At 49.8% G+C, this 15,407-nt stretch overlaps 6 protein-coding genes across 13 annotated transcripts; 3 read left to right on the top strand and 3 right to left on the bottom strand.

Annotated features, from left to right (window-relative positions):
- Positions 1-3: 3 nt before the first annotated feature.
- FOXG_03666 (uncharacterized protein) lies at positions 4-2,339 on the top strand. 2 transcript variants are annotated; one of them, XM_018381494.1, is made up of 3 exons: positions 6-1,354; positions 1,408-1,871; positions 1,934-2,339. In XM_018381494.1, exons 1-2 carry the CDS (start codon positions 61-63, stop codon positions 1,716-1,718), a joined length of 1,605 nt encoding a protein of 534 aa, XP_018238005.1. In that variant the 5' UTR covers positions 6-60; the 3' UTR covers positions 1,719-1,871; positions 1,934-2,339. The 2 variants fall into 2 exon arrangements, with proteins under 2 accessions (XP_018238004.1, XP_018238005.1); XM_018381493.1 differs by having other exon boundaries at positions 4-1,354; positions 1,408-2,339.
- Positions 2,340-2,517: 178 nt separating this feature from the next.
- FOXG_03665 (sorting nexin-3) lies at positions 2,518-4,110 on the top strand. The gene is made up of 3 exons (XM_018381492.1): positions 2,518-2,946; positions 3,044-3,365; positions 3,427-4,110. The coding sequence occupies exons 1-3, from the start codon at positions 2,806-2,808 to the stop codon at positions 3,453-3,455; spliced, it is 492 nt and encodes a 163-aa protein (XP_018238003.1). The 5' UTR covers positions 2,518-2,805; the 3' UTR covers positions 3,456-4,110.
- On the bottom strand, positions 3,822-6,107 carry FOXG_03664 (uncharacterized protein). Its single transcript, XM_018381491.1, has 3 exons — positions 5,561-6,107; positions 4,719-5,463; positions 3,822-4,660 (listed from the first exon to the last, which is right to left on the bottom strand). Exons 1-3 carry the CDS (start codon positions 5,758-5,760, stop codon positions 4,448-4,450), a joined length of 1,158 nt encoding a protein of 385 aa, XP_018238002.1. The 5' UTR covers positions 5,761-6,107; the 3' UTR covers positions 3,822-4,447.
- Positions 6,108-6,309: 202 nt separating this feature from the next.
- On the bottom strand, positions 6,310-9,253 carry FOXG_03663 (uncharacterized protein). Of its 7 annotated transcripts, XM_018381485.1 has the most exons (4): positions 8,434-9,253; positions 7,959-8,072; positions 6,544-7,896; positions 6,310-6,485 (listed from the first exon to the last, which is right to left on the bottom strand). In XM_018381485.1, the coding sequence occupies exons 1-4, from the start codon at positions 8,534-8,536 to the stop codon at positions 6,454-6,456; spliced, it is 1,602 nt and encodes a 533-aa protein (XP_018237996.1). In that variant the 5' UTR covers positions 8,537-9,253; the 3' UTR covers positions 6,310-6,453. The 7 variants fall into 7 exon arrangements, with proteins under 7 accessions (XP_018237996.1, XP_018237998.1, XP_018237999.1 ...); XM_018381487.1 differs by having other exon boundaries at positions 6,310-7,896; positions 8,125-9,253; XM_018381488.1 differs by having other exon boundaries at positions 6,310-7,896; positions 7,959-8,355.
- Positions 9,254-9,998: 745 nt separating this feature from the next.
- FOXG_03662 (small nuclear ribonucleoprotein) lies at positions 9,999-11,548 on the top strand. The gene is made up of 5 exons (XM_018381483.1): positions 9,999-10,127; positions 10,207-10,308; positions 10,444-10,733; positions 10,789-10,860; positions 10,949-11,548. Exons 3-5 carry the CDS (start codon positions 10,535-10,537, stop codon positions 11,077-11,079), a joined length of 402 nt encoding a protein of 133 aa, XP_018237994.1. The 5' UTR covers positions 9,999-10,127; positions 10,207-10,308; positions 10,444-10,534; the 3' UTR covers positions 11,080-11,548.
- Positions 11,549-12,130: 582 nt separating this feature from the next.
- Positions 12,131-14,004, bottom strand: FOXG_03661 (uncharacterized protein; the record flags this gene model as incomplete). The annotated part of the gene is made up of 4 exons (XM_018381482.1): positions 12,131-12,650; positions 12,718-13,658; positions 13,705-13,799; positions 13,860-14,004. 4 exons carry the CDS (start codon positions 14,002-14,004, stop codon positions 12,131-12,133), a joined length of 1,701 nt encoding a protein of 566 aa, XP_018237993.1.
- Between the last annotated feature and the right edge of the window lie 1,403 nt (positions 14,005-15,407).

Below are 15,407 nucleotides of genomic sequence, written 5' to 3'. Positions count from 1 at the left end.
CCTGCCTTTCACTAGCAGCTCCATCAGCCGTTTCCTCTTTCTCAGCGCGTCCTCCTCACAATGGCAGCCGTAACAACCAACGGCGATGCCGCCGCAAATGTTCTCGACGATATTAAACCTCCCGCTGGAGTAGTCCTTCCTCCTCGCGAGATCCGAAATGTTCTTGAAAAGACAGCCGGTTACGTAGCGCGAAACGGCGCCGTCTTCGAAGATCGCATTCGCGAAAAGGAACGATCAAACCCAAAATTCAGCTTCCTCAACCCTTCAGATGCCTACCATCCCTTCTACCAATGGCGACTAGACGAGGTCAAGAGTGGACGTGGTACAGCGATCGCTGCTGGTCGCGTGGGCGAACCTGCGGCCGAGGCTCCCAAGCCTCAGGGACCCCCGAAGCCTGCCGATTACCAATTCTCCGCGCGAACGCCTCGCATCAACCGAAAGGATCTGGATGTGATTCAACTATCGGCTCTCTTTGTAGCCAAGAATGGGCGACAGTTTATGACACAGTTGGCTCAGCGCGAAGCTGGTAACCCACAATTCGGCTTCCTCATCCCTAACCACACTCTCCACAACTTCTTCCAGCATATTATCGATCAATACACAACGTTATTACGTGCAAGCGGTCTCGGTGGAGAAGGCGGAAAGCTTCAAGAAGAGCGCATAAAGGAGCTCGAAGCCAACATTAATGATAAGTTCCTTGTGTTGAACCGCGCCAAGCAACGAGCCGAATATGCCAAATACGTCGAATCGGAACGACAGAAGAAGGAGGAGGAAGAGGTCAAGGCGAAGGAGGAGTTTGCGATGATCGACTGGGGCGACTTCGTTGTTGTCGAGACAATCACTTTCAACGAGGCCGACGAGCACGCCAACCTCCCACCTCCCACCAACCTGTCCGATCTTCAGTACGCTTCGCTGGAAGACCGCAACAATGCGTCTATCAGCGCCAGCCTCAGAATTGAGGAAGCCATGCCTGACGAAGACACGACCTACAACGCATACCCCAATCAACCCGCCCCCTATCCCATCGCTCCTCAACAGCCAGCCTACCAACCCGCTCAAATGCCCCCTCCTGTGCAGCCATACTCCCCTGTTCCACAAGCGCAACCACAGCAACCGCAGCGATCAGCCCAAGAGGAAGAAGAGGAGCGCCGTATTCAGGAACGCGCGGAGCAACAAGCACGAAAGCAACAGGCTACTGCTGAAGCACGTGGTGGTGCTCCTCCGATGAAGATCAAAGAAAACTACGTACCTCGTGCCGCACAGAAGGCTGCCAACAGACAGGGTGCGCAGACAGCGTTGTGCCCCAACTGTAAACAGCAGATCCCCATGAATGAGCTCGAGGCTCACATGCGAAGTGAGTGCTCCATCCTAACATTTCATTTAGTCAGAATGCTAACCTGCTTTTAGTCGAACTTCTCGATCCTCGCTGGAAGGAACAGAAGGCCAAGGCGGACACACGCTATGCATCCTCCAACACGATACATGTCGATGTCGCCAACAACCTCAAGCGACTTGCCAGTCAACGCAGCGACGTTTTCGACCCTGTCACTGGACAGGCCATTTCTGAGGATGAACTAGCGCGCAGGAAGAAGGCTGCCATCCACAGCTACGATGGCGCCATGGATGCCAAGAGCCAAGCACAGCTGGGTCATATGCAGAACGTTAACGTCGAAGATCAGATCCGCGCTATTCACCAAAAGTTCGCTGACAAGAAGTGAGGAACTCGGTTGATGGGCAGATTGTACCCGATCGGAGACGACGAAGAAGAAAGAGAAACAGGCCAGCCCCTCAAGGGAGCATGCCGTCCTCGTGTGCACGGATCATGTGTAAAACTACATGTCGCGGTAGGCGTTGTAGGTTGAGGCCCCAAGGTGAGGCACATCTGGCGTATGGCGTTTCGTTAATCATATGGACTTATACTTGTTTGATGCAGCTCAGTTTTTGCACGAGAGTTTTGGGAATGCCGAATCGAGAATGTCTGGGGTAGTAGATTGGCCGAGAATTGGGTGAATGGGCTGCCAGGAGATGATCGGAAACGTACATCTTCAACTACGGCCGTATCATGTCATGTCATGCCGCAAAACAGACAAACAGACCGCTGACCATGCTCATGACGGGCAAATGCTTGAATCAGAAGTTAAGATGTCCCACGTCAACGCAGCTTGGATCGATATATAATGAAGCATTCTAGACTGTTGCTCGAGTGCCATCTGACGCTCTTAAGGAGCACCTCGGAGCCCTGTTACTTGAATATAAAACAATATGATCAATTCTTTCGCAATATCCAATACTCGCAGGTCAAGTGAACCAATGCTGTCTCAGAAATATATTAGCCACTATATTTAGGTCCCATCTCTATTTATTGGTTGGATATCTCCGTCTTGACTTGTACGATGCAATGTCGTAACGCTCATGGTTACACAAACAAATCATCAATCAACAAAACGTAGCCCGAGTGACCCGAAACAAGCTTTAATACCCGTTATTCTTGAACGGTTATATCACTGACCAAGGAAACGAAAAAAGGTACTTTTGATTATCCTGGTCCTCCACCAATTGCTCAAGTACCCCGCCCTGTCCTGGTCCCCCCACCTCCACTTTCTTTCCACTCTCTTCCACTTCTACCTCCGACCTCATTCATCTCATGCGACAGCCTGGACTGGAGTGAGCATCACTCTCTCTACTCTATACAACATCACCACCAGCCTCAACCTCTTCCCTGCGCCGATAGTCGACTACGACCTGCATCTCTAGCTCTTAATACCTATTACCTTAACAACTAAACCCACTACAACATCGCCAAACATGGCGTCCGATCAGGACAACTCCGGCCTCGATGCGCCCGGCTCACAATTCCACCGACCAATCTTGCAATCTATGCCCGATACGCGACAGCAGAGCTTTGACGAGATCTACGGTCCTCCCGAGAACTTTTTAGAGATTGAGGTGCGCTCTCTTCTCCCTCATGCGCCATATCCGCGACCATACATCGTCAGACGGACAAGCAATACACACAGAAAATGCTAAAAAGCGCCATATATAGGTCCGCAACCCAAGAACACATGGCATGGGCCGTCACATGTACACAGACTACGAGATCCTCTGCCGCACAAACATCCCCGCCTTCAAGCTGCGTCAGAGCAGCGTCCGTCGTCGATACTCCGACTTCGAGTACTTCCGCGACATTCTCGAGCGCGAGAGCGCCCGCGTTACTATCCCTCCTCTACCCGGAAAGGTCTTCACCAACCGCTTCAGCGACGATGTTATCGAAGGTCGCCGCGCAGGCCTCGAGAAGTTCCTCAAGATCGTTGTCGGTCATCCCCTGCTGCAGACGGGGAGCAAGGTCCTGGCTGCCTTTGTCCAGGGTGAGTTTTCCGCCATGTCTATCTTTGCCATCATGATGTCTAGGTTGACACAGAATCGCAGACCCTAACTGGGATCGCAACGCTTGGTGACGCCTCCGTCTGATCTGGCCCTTTAAAGCCATGTCTTCTTCTCGCTCTCGCTCTCCATCTCCAACTTCAGCTCCGCGCCAACCTCGAAAGCTCCGTAAGCGGAATCCGGCTCTCAACCAGCGAGACGCCATTCTCGACAACATACCCTCCCCGTGACTACATGAGAAAAGTCAAGGAAACGAAAAGAAACGAAACGACAGGAGAGGGTGGAATTGGCGTTCCTCTTCACGAACATACTATTCTCTTTTTGTTTCATGTGGGAAAAGCAAACTCTGGTCCAGCCATTACGTTTTCAGTCCAAAGCTGTTCTTTCAACTTGCATCCCATCCTACATTCGAAGTTCTGGGACTCCCTTCTTTAGCTTGGGGCGTTGATGGGCTAAAGGGTTATCTTGTATCCATATCATTTACTCTGAATAACAAGAGTGATCCGACTCATGAGACCCAGACCATGAAGTTAAAGCGCATTGTTTAGAACAAAATGTCAAAGTCAGCAAAGTGGTTTGATGTTCATTCATATTGGCTTCTAATCATCATTCCATGGAGACAGAGTTCTCATCTCCAGAATGGGCATAAGTTTGTGACGATACCGCCAATGTGTGATGATATCCAAAAAATAGAGGCGCCTCTCCTATTATACATAATTTCGTACATGGCCTTTGTGTGAGCATGAGCATAAGCATGAGTGTAGGTGTTTACATTTCCCCTTCTACTGATCCATCCGCTCGCCAAACGCCGAAAAATAGATATGCCTTAGCCACGCCATCTCCCCTTTGGTTAGTTTCTCGTAATTCTTCATGTCCAAGCTTCGCTTGAAGACCCTGGGTGTTGTACATTGATACAGAGCGAGTAGTGTTTGTGAAGCTTTCAAGGCTTCATAGCGACTCATGTCGGATAGTATTACAGGACATCGATGAGCGGATCGGTTCTTGGTATGACCTAGTATTTGATCGCTTTGTGTCGAATCAGTGCGTTGCTCATTCATGGAATGGTTTACGCAGGTGTATGGAACAGTCGAAGGATGCCTTCATACATGGCAAACATGATGGCGGCGCTAGGTACCGTTCGCATCAAGTGAGGTGTCAGACCCCCGTATAGACCCATGACACCCTCTTCAAGCCAGACAAGCTTGAAGCATTGAACAAGGCCGGTGTATTTAGGTAGTCCATTCTCCATAGGCGCTTGTCGAAGTCGTGTTCGCGCAACCTATTTCATCCTCGTTAGTATCCTGTAAAGATTCCAATGTCTCAACCCGATGACGTACCTCGTGGGGATAGGCGATAACGGCGGCGACCAGCTTAGCGCTTCCAGCAGCGAAACCCTTTCCAGTCCAGTCGACAGTCTTATCCCACCAAGTCAGTTCACGACCACTGCGAACGATCGTGTTGTGCCTGCGAGCTAGCGATGCCTTCATTTGCTCGTAGAGCATCCATTGCATCGTTGACTCTACCACGCCGAGGTAACTAGCACTCATGCCACGGTAGAGACTTCGAATACCTTCATCACGGATGATTTGACGTATGCAATCGTAGCTGTTGCGATATTTGCGCATTTGCGCACCGCCAGCTGCGACATTCTTGTCCAGCTGTAGTCGAGTCTTGATCATCCAGATAGGGTTTGTAGCCGTTGAGGTAATGACACCGGCTGCTACACCAGCCGATAGGTGGACCCAAGGAGCTTCTACACCATTGTTGAAATGCTCAGATATTAAGCGTTTTCCATTGCCGTAGACATAGAAGTTGATGGATCGAGCTGGTACAACTCCAACTGAGGTAGGGCCAAGACCCTTGAAGAGTGCTCGCCAACCCTCATTCCTGTATACTGAGCCGAGAATCTGGAGTGTGTCGTTCAGGTGATATAAAGCGGCTCGGGCAGGGTTTAGTCGGCCAATGACTTGAGCTTGAGCTTCGCGTTGAGCTTGGATCTGGGCCTGGTAAAAATCGGATTGCAATCGGGTCTTTAACACATCGAGGGGGGCTGTAACTGCAGCGGCAGTCATACCTCCAACACTATGAACACAATCAAGTCAGCCTCGTAGTTCCCCGCAAATTAGTCTTACGATAAGTTGTCGCAAGCTAGTTGGGGACCATATGAAGGTTTACATACCCGCCAGCAAACATATGAACCCATGATTTAGCAAAGGGTAATGCCTTAACATTGCCCTGGATAGGGGTGTCGTCAGGAAGTACATCGCCAGTCTCCCGTGACTGGATGAGTGCCGAGTGATCGATTGGTGAATGGGAATGATGGAATGGTTTCTCGTCGCGGCTCGACATGATGTGCGACGTAGGCTGATGGTGTGACATGGTGAGGCGCAGTTTTCAGGTGTGAAGGAAGAGGGGGCTCTTGATCTCCGTCAATGTTGGTTGTTCTGTTGCTTTTACTCGTTCCGTCAGTCGATTCGTCGTTAAATTTCGATTTTGCGCGGGACCGTCGGTTGATAAGAGCGGCCTGTAGTGAAGCCTGTCGACGCCGTATAATTAAGAAAGCAGGCGTAGTACGATCATCAATGAGAAATAGACAAGGGCCCAGTCGCCAAGTATTGATGAAGAAGAGGAATCGCCTCTGGTGATTGGAAGAGATGGAGAATCTTTTTCATGAATTAGCGAAGCATTAGCAGCAGTGGCAGTAGTGGTAGAAGAGGTCATTAGTGCCTTATCTAATCGCCTCCTGCCAAAACTTTTTTTCTATGACTGCCACTGGATGAATGAGATGCGTCTCGATCCGCAAAGTGGCGCTGGCGGGTCTTCAAGGTACGTATTCTTTCCGACAGCAACTTAAGTGCCTTGTATGTGGGTCAGAGGCTACGTAAAGCCGATTAAAGCCAAGATGAAAATGACGGAACACAAATAATGGTAGTTCTTTAAATGCGATGATATGCTTGGACATGATTTTAAATGTCTTTATATTCATTATATTCATAAAACGTTGACTTCTTCTCGCACACTCTCTTCCTTGTCAAGCCATCTCCATGTGTTGACTCTGACAAGTCGGTACTTTCATGCGTAAAACGCCAGCGGGGCTATTCTGACTGATGCAGTATCAGCTGGCTGAAGGATTCAACGAACCATCACTACCCCTATACGTACTGTTCGAAGGTGTTGCCAGCGAACTCGCCAACCCCGTGGCTATCGATCCAGGTGCTAATGTTTCGACCGAATGGTTGCTGTGATCCGACCTGGCTGATTGCCCCATTCCAAAAGGGAGCCGATGTCGTTCTGCGCTCAGATCGAATCGGTGCATCGATGCAGTCGACGGCTCCATTGTACTGGGAAGATGCCCGTTGTCCCGACTAGGAGGCCTCGAACCTTCATCCGTACCGTGTGTTCCCGGTGTTCTATCCCCGGACGTTCTGCCTGCTTCTTGCCTCTCCCCAAGTCGACTTGAATGTCCGTCTTTGGGGTCTAATGTGTCAGGACCTCGTCCACTGTCTGATTGCCCATCAACATCCATTTCATCCCTGAGACCCATGTCTCGCTTGAGTTGTCGGAACTCATCATCTGTGACTGTTTTCCAACTGCATTTTGCATGCTTTTTGGTACATCCTGAGCATGCTGTCAAATGTTTAACACATTCAACCCTTAGTCGCCGACAGCGATCGCACGGTGGGTTGATCACATCCCCCTTACCCAGCTGGTCAGTCCTTTGTGTAATAAGAGACCGGAAAGCTGCCTCGCGGCTGTCCATCACAGGCTGCACCGTTGTCTCTGCTGCATGGCCACTGTACCTCGGACCGTGCGCTTGAGAGTGGGTTGTGCTGTGCGATGGAGATGGTTGACTCAAAGTGGTTATAGGGATTCCTGTAACTGAAGTTGACCGAGATGGCGGTGGTGAAGCTGAAGCTGCGAGAAACTGCTGCAGCAAATCTGCATGTAAATCATAACCGGCGCTAAAGTTGGCCGTTCGCTGTGAACTGCTACTGCCAGTGCTGTTAGTGGGCTGATATCGTGGCGGCGGTGTGTCCTGTGTGCTCCTGCGTCGACGAATATCCTGCTTCCTCTGCCCCAGCCGATGGTTAAGTATACGGGCTCTTGCCGCCACTTCGTCAGCCTTCTTGTACAGAATTGATGTTCTTTGTTCGAGAATATCCAATGTCGCCAGTTCTGCCGTCTCATCCTCTTCAAGGGGGTGATCCAGGGGGAACCGATCTAGAGCGCCAGACCATACCAAACGCCAATCGTCCTCCATAATCTCCACCTGTGAGCCTTTGAGAACAAACTGGCAGCATCGGGAGCCATCCGCCTTTTGAACGAGGGTGAAATCCTTTGGGTTTGATCTCGCAAAACTGACAACGTCCAGCCAACTTATAGGGTTGGAGAAGGGCTGGTGTGGTGTCGTCTTGATTGGTCCATCGAAAAACTTCTCAATGCCTCTCAAAAGTCTTGGACCGGTAAGTTTAGCCCCAAGACTTGCTGCAAGACTCTCATGCCTGTCCAACACGTCTAATGTACGTCAGTAAATGGTATCACATTAATGGTTTAAATGGTTCTCTTGGCATCCTTACTCTCATATTCGCCAATCAGACCGATGATGTCGGCAAATGTGTCTGCGTCACCTTGTACGAGGCTCAAATGCGATGCATTTGATCTCGGGAGATAGTGGATATGACCGGGAACGCCTTTGAGGTTGGGTTAGCATACCCTCCAAGCGAACAAGCTGTGCCAGCGCACCAAGACAGAAAAGCCGGATACAAAAGCAACAAGCATGTGCGTCTCTGGAGGAGTCGAGCTGAACGCTACTTCCGACGAGGAGTCAAACCAAGAACATCGGCTTTTCAAGTGCCGTCTCGTTTGCGCGTGCCATCAGGCGACGACATGCATTGAAGAATGTAGGAGACACGAAGACACATGCAAGTGTGCAACGACGAGGTCAAGGCAAACAAGACAGTCTCGTATGTGGTGCTACAAACGAAACGTCTCAGGATTTGAGGCGGCACAATATGGTGCAGCCTTTGACGGCTGTTGTCATACTAGACATACCTTGCTGAAGAGATGTAGGTGCGTGCTGAGCGCGACCTTGACCACCGGCATCATCGACATCACGCTTTCGTTTTGCAGGTTCCGAGTCGGAAGTATGGCCCATGATGGGTGATTGATGAGTGTAAATGCGGTATGTTGACCAAAGGGTCGAGATTGATAGACGAGCTTGGATGCCAGGCCAGCCGTGACAGAATGAGGCGCTTACGCTTGACCAACAAACGTCCTAGCCGAGATTGAACCCTGAAATGACCTATGAAGCGGACAGATCTGCCTGGATTGCGCTGAAAAGTGGACAGAATAGGGAGATATCAAAGCTTCTCTGAGAGATTTGACCGTAGGACGAATTAGAGTCAGGTGAGTGGCAACGTCGCGAAGGGATTGCGACGGGGATTCCAATTGATCGATTGACTGATAGGAGAGAAGAGGAGAGAGTGGATGGGACGACAGCGGTTATTGGATATTCATGGCGACGGAGTGAAGCCGGAATAAGTTGACGATGGATTGAGAGGATATGTCGATTTTGTAGTATTAGAGAGTCCGTCCCCCCCAGATAGATATGCAGGTAAATGGGCGCCAAGAGGAGAACAATTGTTGATTCTCCGTAGAGCAGGCTCAATTTTATTCCAGCACAGAAAACCCCTCGCGCAAAATAACGCACCGAGCTACGACGGGTAACGTTGGAGTCCAAGTGGGTGAAGAGGAGCCTTCAAGAGCGAGAAAAAAGGAGATTGAAAGGGTTCAAATATTGGACGGGCTGGGGGAGAAGCACAAGGAAATACGGAAAAGAGACGGGGAGCCTTGGAGCAAGAAGAAAGTGCCGGGGAATCGGGACCATGTGGGGGAACAGTGCAGCGGAACGAGGTGCGAGGCCGAAGGTGACAACGGTTGAGTTAATTGGAATGGATATGAATGGAGGGTATGCCAACACCAAAATCTCCGACTTATAGCGCCTAAAAAGGACGATGATAGTTAATGATTCCTTTGAGGACGAAAGACTTTTTGGAAACTTCAGAGAAAAGAAGTAATGAGGTAGACCAAGAGGATTTAAGGACAAAGAGCGGTAGTAGCAGTAACCAATTTGAAACTGACAGACATAAATGCCCTGGTGATGCCCTATGAATGCATCGCATCAACTATACCCGGGTACTACAACCACTGCCAGCCGCCCAGACACACAGCTTAACGGCGGGCCAGCGGGCTCAAGACCCAATGCTAATGTAGCTTGATTTCCTTTTTCGGACAGTTCATGATGGATATTAAGAGGCCTCCTCTGAGGAGTCAGGTACATGCCAAAAAACAACTCATAGACTTACAATGAGAGTCGCATATCACTCCTGTCAATCTGTACATAGGCGCCTTAATGCATGTCCCAGCGCGGGATCTTTGCATGAGGCTGTGCTGCTGCACACCCCAAGGTAGAGAGTAGCTTGCACGGATGGAGGGAGGGATGCTTTACAGGCGGTAAACAGGAAAAGAGACAAGCTCAAGCTGCATGGATCTAGTTTCAAGTCAGATGAGTGAGGCAATATCACTGGCGCTGCATCATCCCGCTCGTCGATCTGCTACTGCAATTTGCGACGCTGGTTTCCGAGGCACGCGAGCGATATATTTCATCTTCTTGTACTTCCACTTCCACTTGCATCGATATTAGAGGTCCAATAGTATCACGCTCAGTATTGCGGCACTGAAAGTCGGTAAGTGACCATCACTAATCGACAAAGCTCTACTGCATTTTGTTAGACTTGTTTCTGATGATCAGTGTCTTTCCTGCAGTTGGCAGACTAGACCAGATGATTACGCAGTGTGAGTTACGATTATCGTATTCACATGAAGAAGTGTTGCTGTATCAAATTCCTGCCACTCATTGGTCGAATCGTATGTATCAAGCTCAAGTCAAGCTCTCTTCTCGCACTCCACTCTCGCACCAATCTCACACATACCTCCCCACAAACAGCCCAAATCCACACACGTAAATCTCCATAATTGTATTAGCATCGCTCACCCCACTAGAGCCATCACAAGTTCCAACTTCAACCCAAACCCCAAGCTCATCACCAATATCACACCCCATCTCCTCAATCTAGCCCCCCCAAGATACGCCATGTCCGATAGACCCTCACACCGAGGCGGCCGCGGTGGCCAAGGATCGCATCCCCGAGGTGGACGCGGAGGCGGTCGTGGAGGAGGCGGCGCGGGAGGCGCGCAGCAGGAGCGCGAGAGACCCAAGAAGGAGAACATTCTCGACTTGGGCAAGTATATGGACAAGCAGATCACTGTCAAGTTTAACGGTGGTCGCGAGGGTATGTTTGTTCGAGTTGCGTGCGAGTGAAGCCGAGTCACTAACTTCTGATTCAGTCAAGGGCACATTGAAGGGCTATGATGCTCTTATGAACCTGGTACTAGATGATGTACACGAGGTTGTTCGAGGTATGAAGCGCGACTCCTACAAACCATCTCCTGATCCATATTCTGTTCGTTCCTGGCCGGGTACTCGCAACTAACACGATGACTACAGACGACGAAGGAAACGACTCGACTCGATCCCTCGGCCTCGTAGTTGTTCGAGGCACCCTCCTTGTTCTCGTTAGCCCAGTCGACGGCAGCGAAGAGATCGCCAACCCTTTTGTGCAAGCCGAGGATGATTGAGGAGTCAACTGTTATCAAGCTGGAAACGAATATTACGACAAAGGCAAACAACAAAACGTCCGACCTGGAGCTGGTTACCATATATACGGCCGTGTCAAGGCTGGGCTAAATCCAAAAAAAAAAAAACCGAGCGACACAAATAGATCGCCAGCTACTAGCATGGCATTTTGGTTTATGTATGGGCATCAAAAGCAGCATTTCACGAAAACCCCTGGCTCCAAACGTGAAATCATCACGTCAGCCGCCACTTCATAGAATATTGTAATGAATGAAGGCAATATATCATATTGAAAAGGCAAATAAGTTGTTTCTGTCTCGCTATCTCATCTCGCTCTGCTTCAAAACCACCACTAACCTCTTCCATATACACACGCAGTCTAAACATCATCAATCATGGCAGACCATCCTGACCCTGTATATTGCATCCAATGTCCTAATCCCCATCGTGTTATATGACACAACTAGAAACCTTCTGACAATATTGCCAGTCATGAGTGCCTGAGTGATCCAAGGCGATGCCCTTATAAGTACCCAAGTTGTCGTGATGGTCTGAGAGACTGTTCTCAAAAATCGGTGCTCTTTGTTTTTCTGGTCCTATCGTTCTCATGTTCATCTCCTTGATAGCCGGGGTTTCTGTGTTGTCTTGAGGACTCGGTCCTTCTTGTAAGCCGTCGTTTGATCCCTCCCCAAGCAATGGCGAAGGCTTGCTTGGGCCTGCCTGTGCGTTGCGTACTGGCTTCTTCTCAAAGCCTCGGTGTGACTCGCCGGGACACCCCAGTGAACGGTCTGATTCGCTTTGAGACCTTGCTCTCTCCTGATAAGTTTGTTCCCTTGGAAAATATTCTGTTGCTCTATAAGACTTTGGCCTCGTGGGAATAGAAAATGCACGAGACTGGCTGGGACCAATACCCGCCGATCTACCATCAAATCCAGTCCCATACTGTCTTCCTCGCCCTGAGCATGGCTTTTTCTAAAATCTTGGCGGTGGCCGAGGCCTTTTACCGTGTTTGTCTGAAACTTGCCACGAGCCAGGTTGTTGTTCATGCTGGGACTAAAAGCTTCGACCTGATTTGCTCGCCTTGACAAGTTCTCCGTAGGAATTCGCCAGCATCTTCTTAAGCTCCTTGTAGCTGACGAGGAAGCTGGTCTGTTCGTCTCGACTGGTAAGACAAACCCTCTCCTCCGTCCCGATATCTAGTTTGCTCATACAGCGAAGCATGTGTCCCATATCCAGAACTGGATTGCCGTTGCTGTCCACTTGATGGAAAACGTAGTCTCTGAAGAGTTTGAGCATATACCGCTCACCATTTTCGGACCAATTCTGATCGCCGTTGAAGTCATATCGCTCGTTGACAGTCGCGAGCTTCATCATCAGTCTGGCAACCCTGCCGTTCTCCACCTCCCGCATGACGTCGGCGCGGGCCTTGTCGTAGGCTTGGAGATTTTGGTCAAACGTGGATGTGATACGACCAGCAATTCCACGTACGAATTCCTCGATGCCTTTCTGTGCTGGTGGTTGCTGAGGGGTGAGGAGCCACAGCACAGTATCCCTCAGTTCGACTGAATACACCCTCGACAATTGTTCCAACGACATGTTAAAATTAGTAAGATGGATTGGCAGAGTGTTAGTCGTTAGACATAGCAATAACCGGGCCGAATTGAATGAAGTCTTCTTGCTGAAGCTCTTGAATGGATCGATGGGCATCATATTGAACAACGTCCAAGATAGAGCATGCGCTGAGACGGATGCGGCCCTTGTCTGTAAGAATAATTTTGCTAGGGTCGATGCACCGTGCTGCCAAATTGACCGAATGGATAGCCTGGAGCGCATTGGCAATCTGTGAAATGTATCCCCACAGGACGTTCTCTGCAATGGGTGTTTTAGCTTGGAAACGTGTACCATGGGTACTGCTTGGGGTCAAGTGAGCCTCAACAAGTGTTTTGGAGAGGGGGAAATAGTTTTGTACAAAGATGAGTGAGCTGTCCCCGAAGGCGCGGGTGGTAAACGCATCGATGATAGAAACCACGCTGCCATTATTGATGCGTCGCCACTCTTTGACAAGCCTGATGGCATTCTCGTTGGTGAGCCTGTAGCCTTCTAATCGCCTGAGACAGTAAGTGTGACCCGACTTGGTTTGAGTAGCTTTGTAGACCCAGCTCGGATAGCCGAAGATATTGGCATTTTTCCGATGGGTCGTATCTAAGGGCACCAAGTTGTGGTAATTGTCGAGTTGCGGTAACTGCGAGTTGGGGAGAACTTGGCCAGTTGCTTCAAGCTTATTGACAATCTCAATTCGATCTTTCTCGGCCAGGAAAAAGTCGTGAGGAACACGATGATATGGCATCAAATCATCTCGACGTGGCCCAGCGGGGAAGTATAAGTGATGTTGCAGAGGCTGAACAGGAGCAGCGAACGCATTCTGTGCTGGGAAGTACCCTGGCCCATGGCCACCGAGAGCTCCTGGATCTTCGGCATAAGGATTGTACTGAGGAGTAGTGATGCCTTGATTCATAGTAGGCACAGTGAAGGGGTCATAAGACATCCCGCCATCTTGGCCGGAGCCATTTGCGGAAGTAGTCTATCTAATCAGCGAAGAGTCTCGACATTGGTAGTAACAGTCATACCGTGCTGTTCACGTCAAAGTTAGGGGTAAATTCGCGGACAGTTGCAGGATTGAAGACGCTGCTGTCGCCGTCTTGGGGTCCAACGGGGGTGGCGGCTTTACAAACATTTTGTCAGTTGACTGACACAAGATTGAGGGTACTTATGGGGGACATACAGCCTAAGCCACGTGGTGTAAAAGCTGGAGCGCTGGCAGCTTGTGAAGAGAAAGTAGCCTTTTTACTTCCAACGCTAGCGGGCGTGAAAGATGGCGATTCAACGTTGAGTGCTTTCTTGGATCTGGATTCATCATCATTAGCCATCTTGGAGGTCCGGAATCGCAGTGTCAGTTGCTGAATATGGAGTATCAGCTCGCTCAGAGTCAACTTGAATATGAAAGAGCGTGGTATATTTGGAAATGATATGTCTGAAGTAGCGATGCAGTATCATGAGTTGCTGATACATGGGAGCGTTGTGTTTTGGAGGAGTTGAAGTAAAGTTGGCGAGGCAAGGCAAGTCATTAGTGATGAGGAAGTATCGGCCGATGAGCGGAGAGGTCATGCGACGTACAGTCCTTCCTGCTGCAGCATTGAAGTCTCCCGTCTACAGAGAAAAAGTATGCAACCAGTGTATACAATGGTCACTTGTAAGCCTCATTGACAAACCCACCATAAACCGACAGGGTGAGGCTTTCGTGGCTGAAGTGTGTAACTTTATAAGCCAAGCGAAGTCGGATCGAATTTGGGTACTGCGAACTGTCGCATCATGGGTCCATCCATCCCGAAAACAACAAATAAACAAAACAAAAGTTTGAGTAACCTACAAGTCTGAATTGGAGTTATTTTTGTTCTGATCGTGGCTAAAGGCGCAGCCTTGGTCCTCGTATCGACAATGGCCATAAATAAGTACGTTTCGGCATAGTGTATCTTTATTCTCTGGGAGAGCGCAGGTCAGCGTTCATGTTGGAGTTGATTTGATGGTGGGGTGTGTCGTATCGTGGGATGGAAGGGCAAACGAACCGCGTCCTTTGGGTCTTGGGGACCCGACTTGGCGTCGTAGATCGGCCGTTTGATATCGCGAAGTCGCCATGGTCAGTTATATAGTGTTGAAGGTAGTGCAGCCCGCTTGGCTGTGTTTACGACGTCTGAAAGAGGAGGACGTTAGCAAGCTGCTGACTGAAAAACGATCTTGTGCAGAAAAAAATTCCCACAGGACCTAGGCCGAATACTGACAAAAACAGCACCTACTTGACTCTGGCAAGCATTTCCCATTGTTCAATTGATCGAGGCGAGCGGCCGCCCATGGAGTAACGAGACGAACGGCGGGGTCCAGAGTCTATACAAAAGATATACAGCTTGAACAGTGATTAAAGCGCGGGAAGCCAACGACCGTGTTCGAGGGGGCACAAGGCGCTGTCCGTCGCCTCTTGTAGCGTGAGCAAGCAAAGTCTTGCGAGGTCGGGAGGAGGAGAGGTGAGGTTGAGGTAAGGTATGGAGGAGTTGAACGAGTGGTTGGATTAGGTGCGGATGTGGATGTGGGCGGTGGGGGGGGCAGTTTTTGGTGGACGGACTAGACACTTCAGTTGGGTTGGGTGAACAAGCCTGCAGTGTCGCAAGCCTAGCAAAGCAATGCGCTTAATCGTAGTATCTTTTCTACTATTTTGTATGAAAATATACTTATACATGTGTCTCCACGGCATGACGCCAAACCTGAAGCCAGTTCGTTG

This window comes from Fusarium oxysporum, chromosome 8 (assembly GCF_000149955.1).
Source record: "Fusarium oxysporum f. sp. lycopersici 4287 chromosome 8, whole genome shotgun sequence".
In the NCBI taxonomy this organism is placed as follows: Eukaryota; Fungi; Ascomycota; class Sordariomycetes; order Hypocreales; family Nectriaceae; genus Fusarium; species Fusarium oxysporum.
The sequence above is the reverse complement of the archived record's forward strand: the minus strand, read 5'-3'. Positions and strand labels throughout refer to the sequence as shown.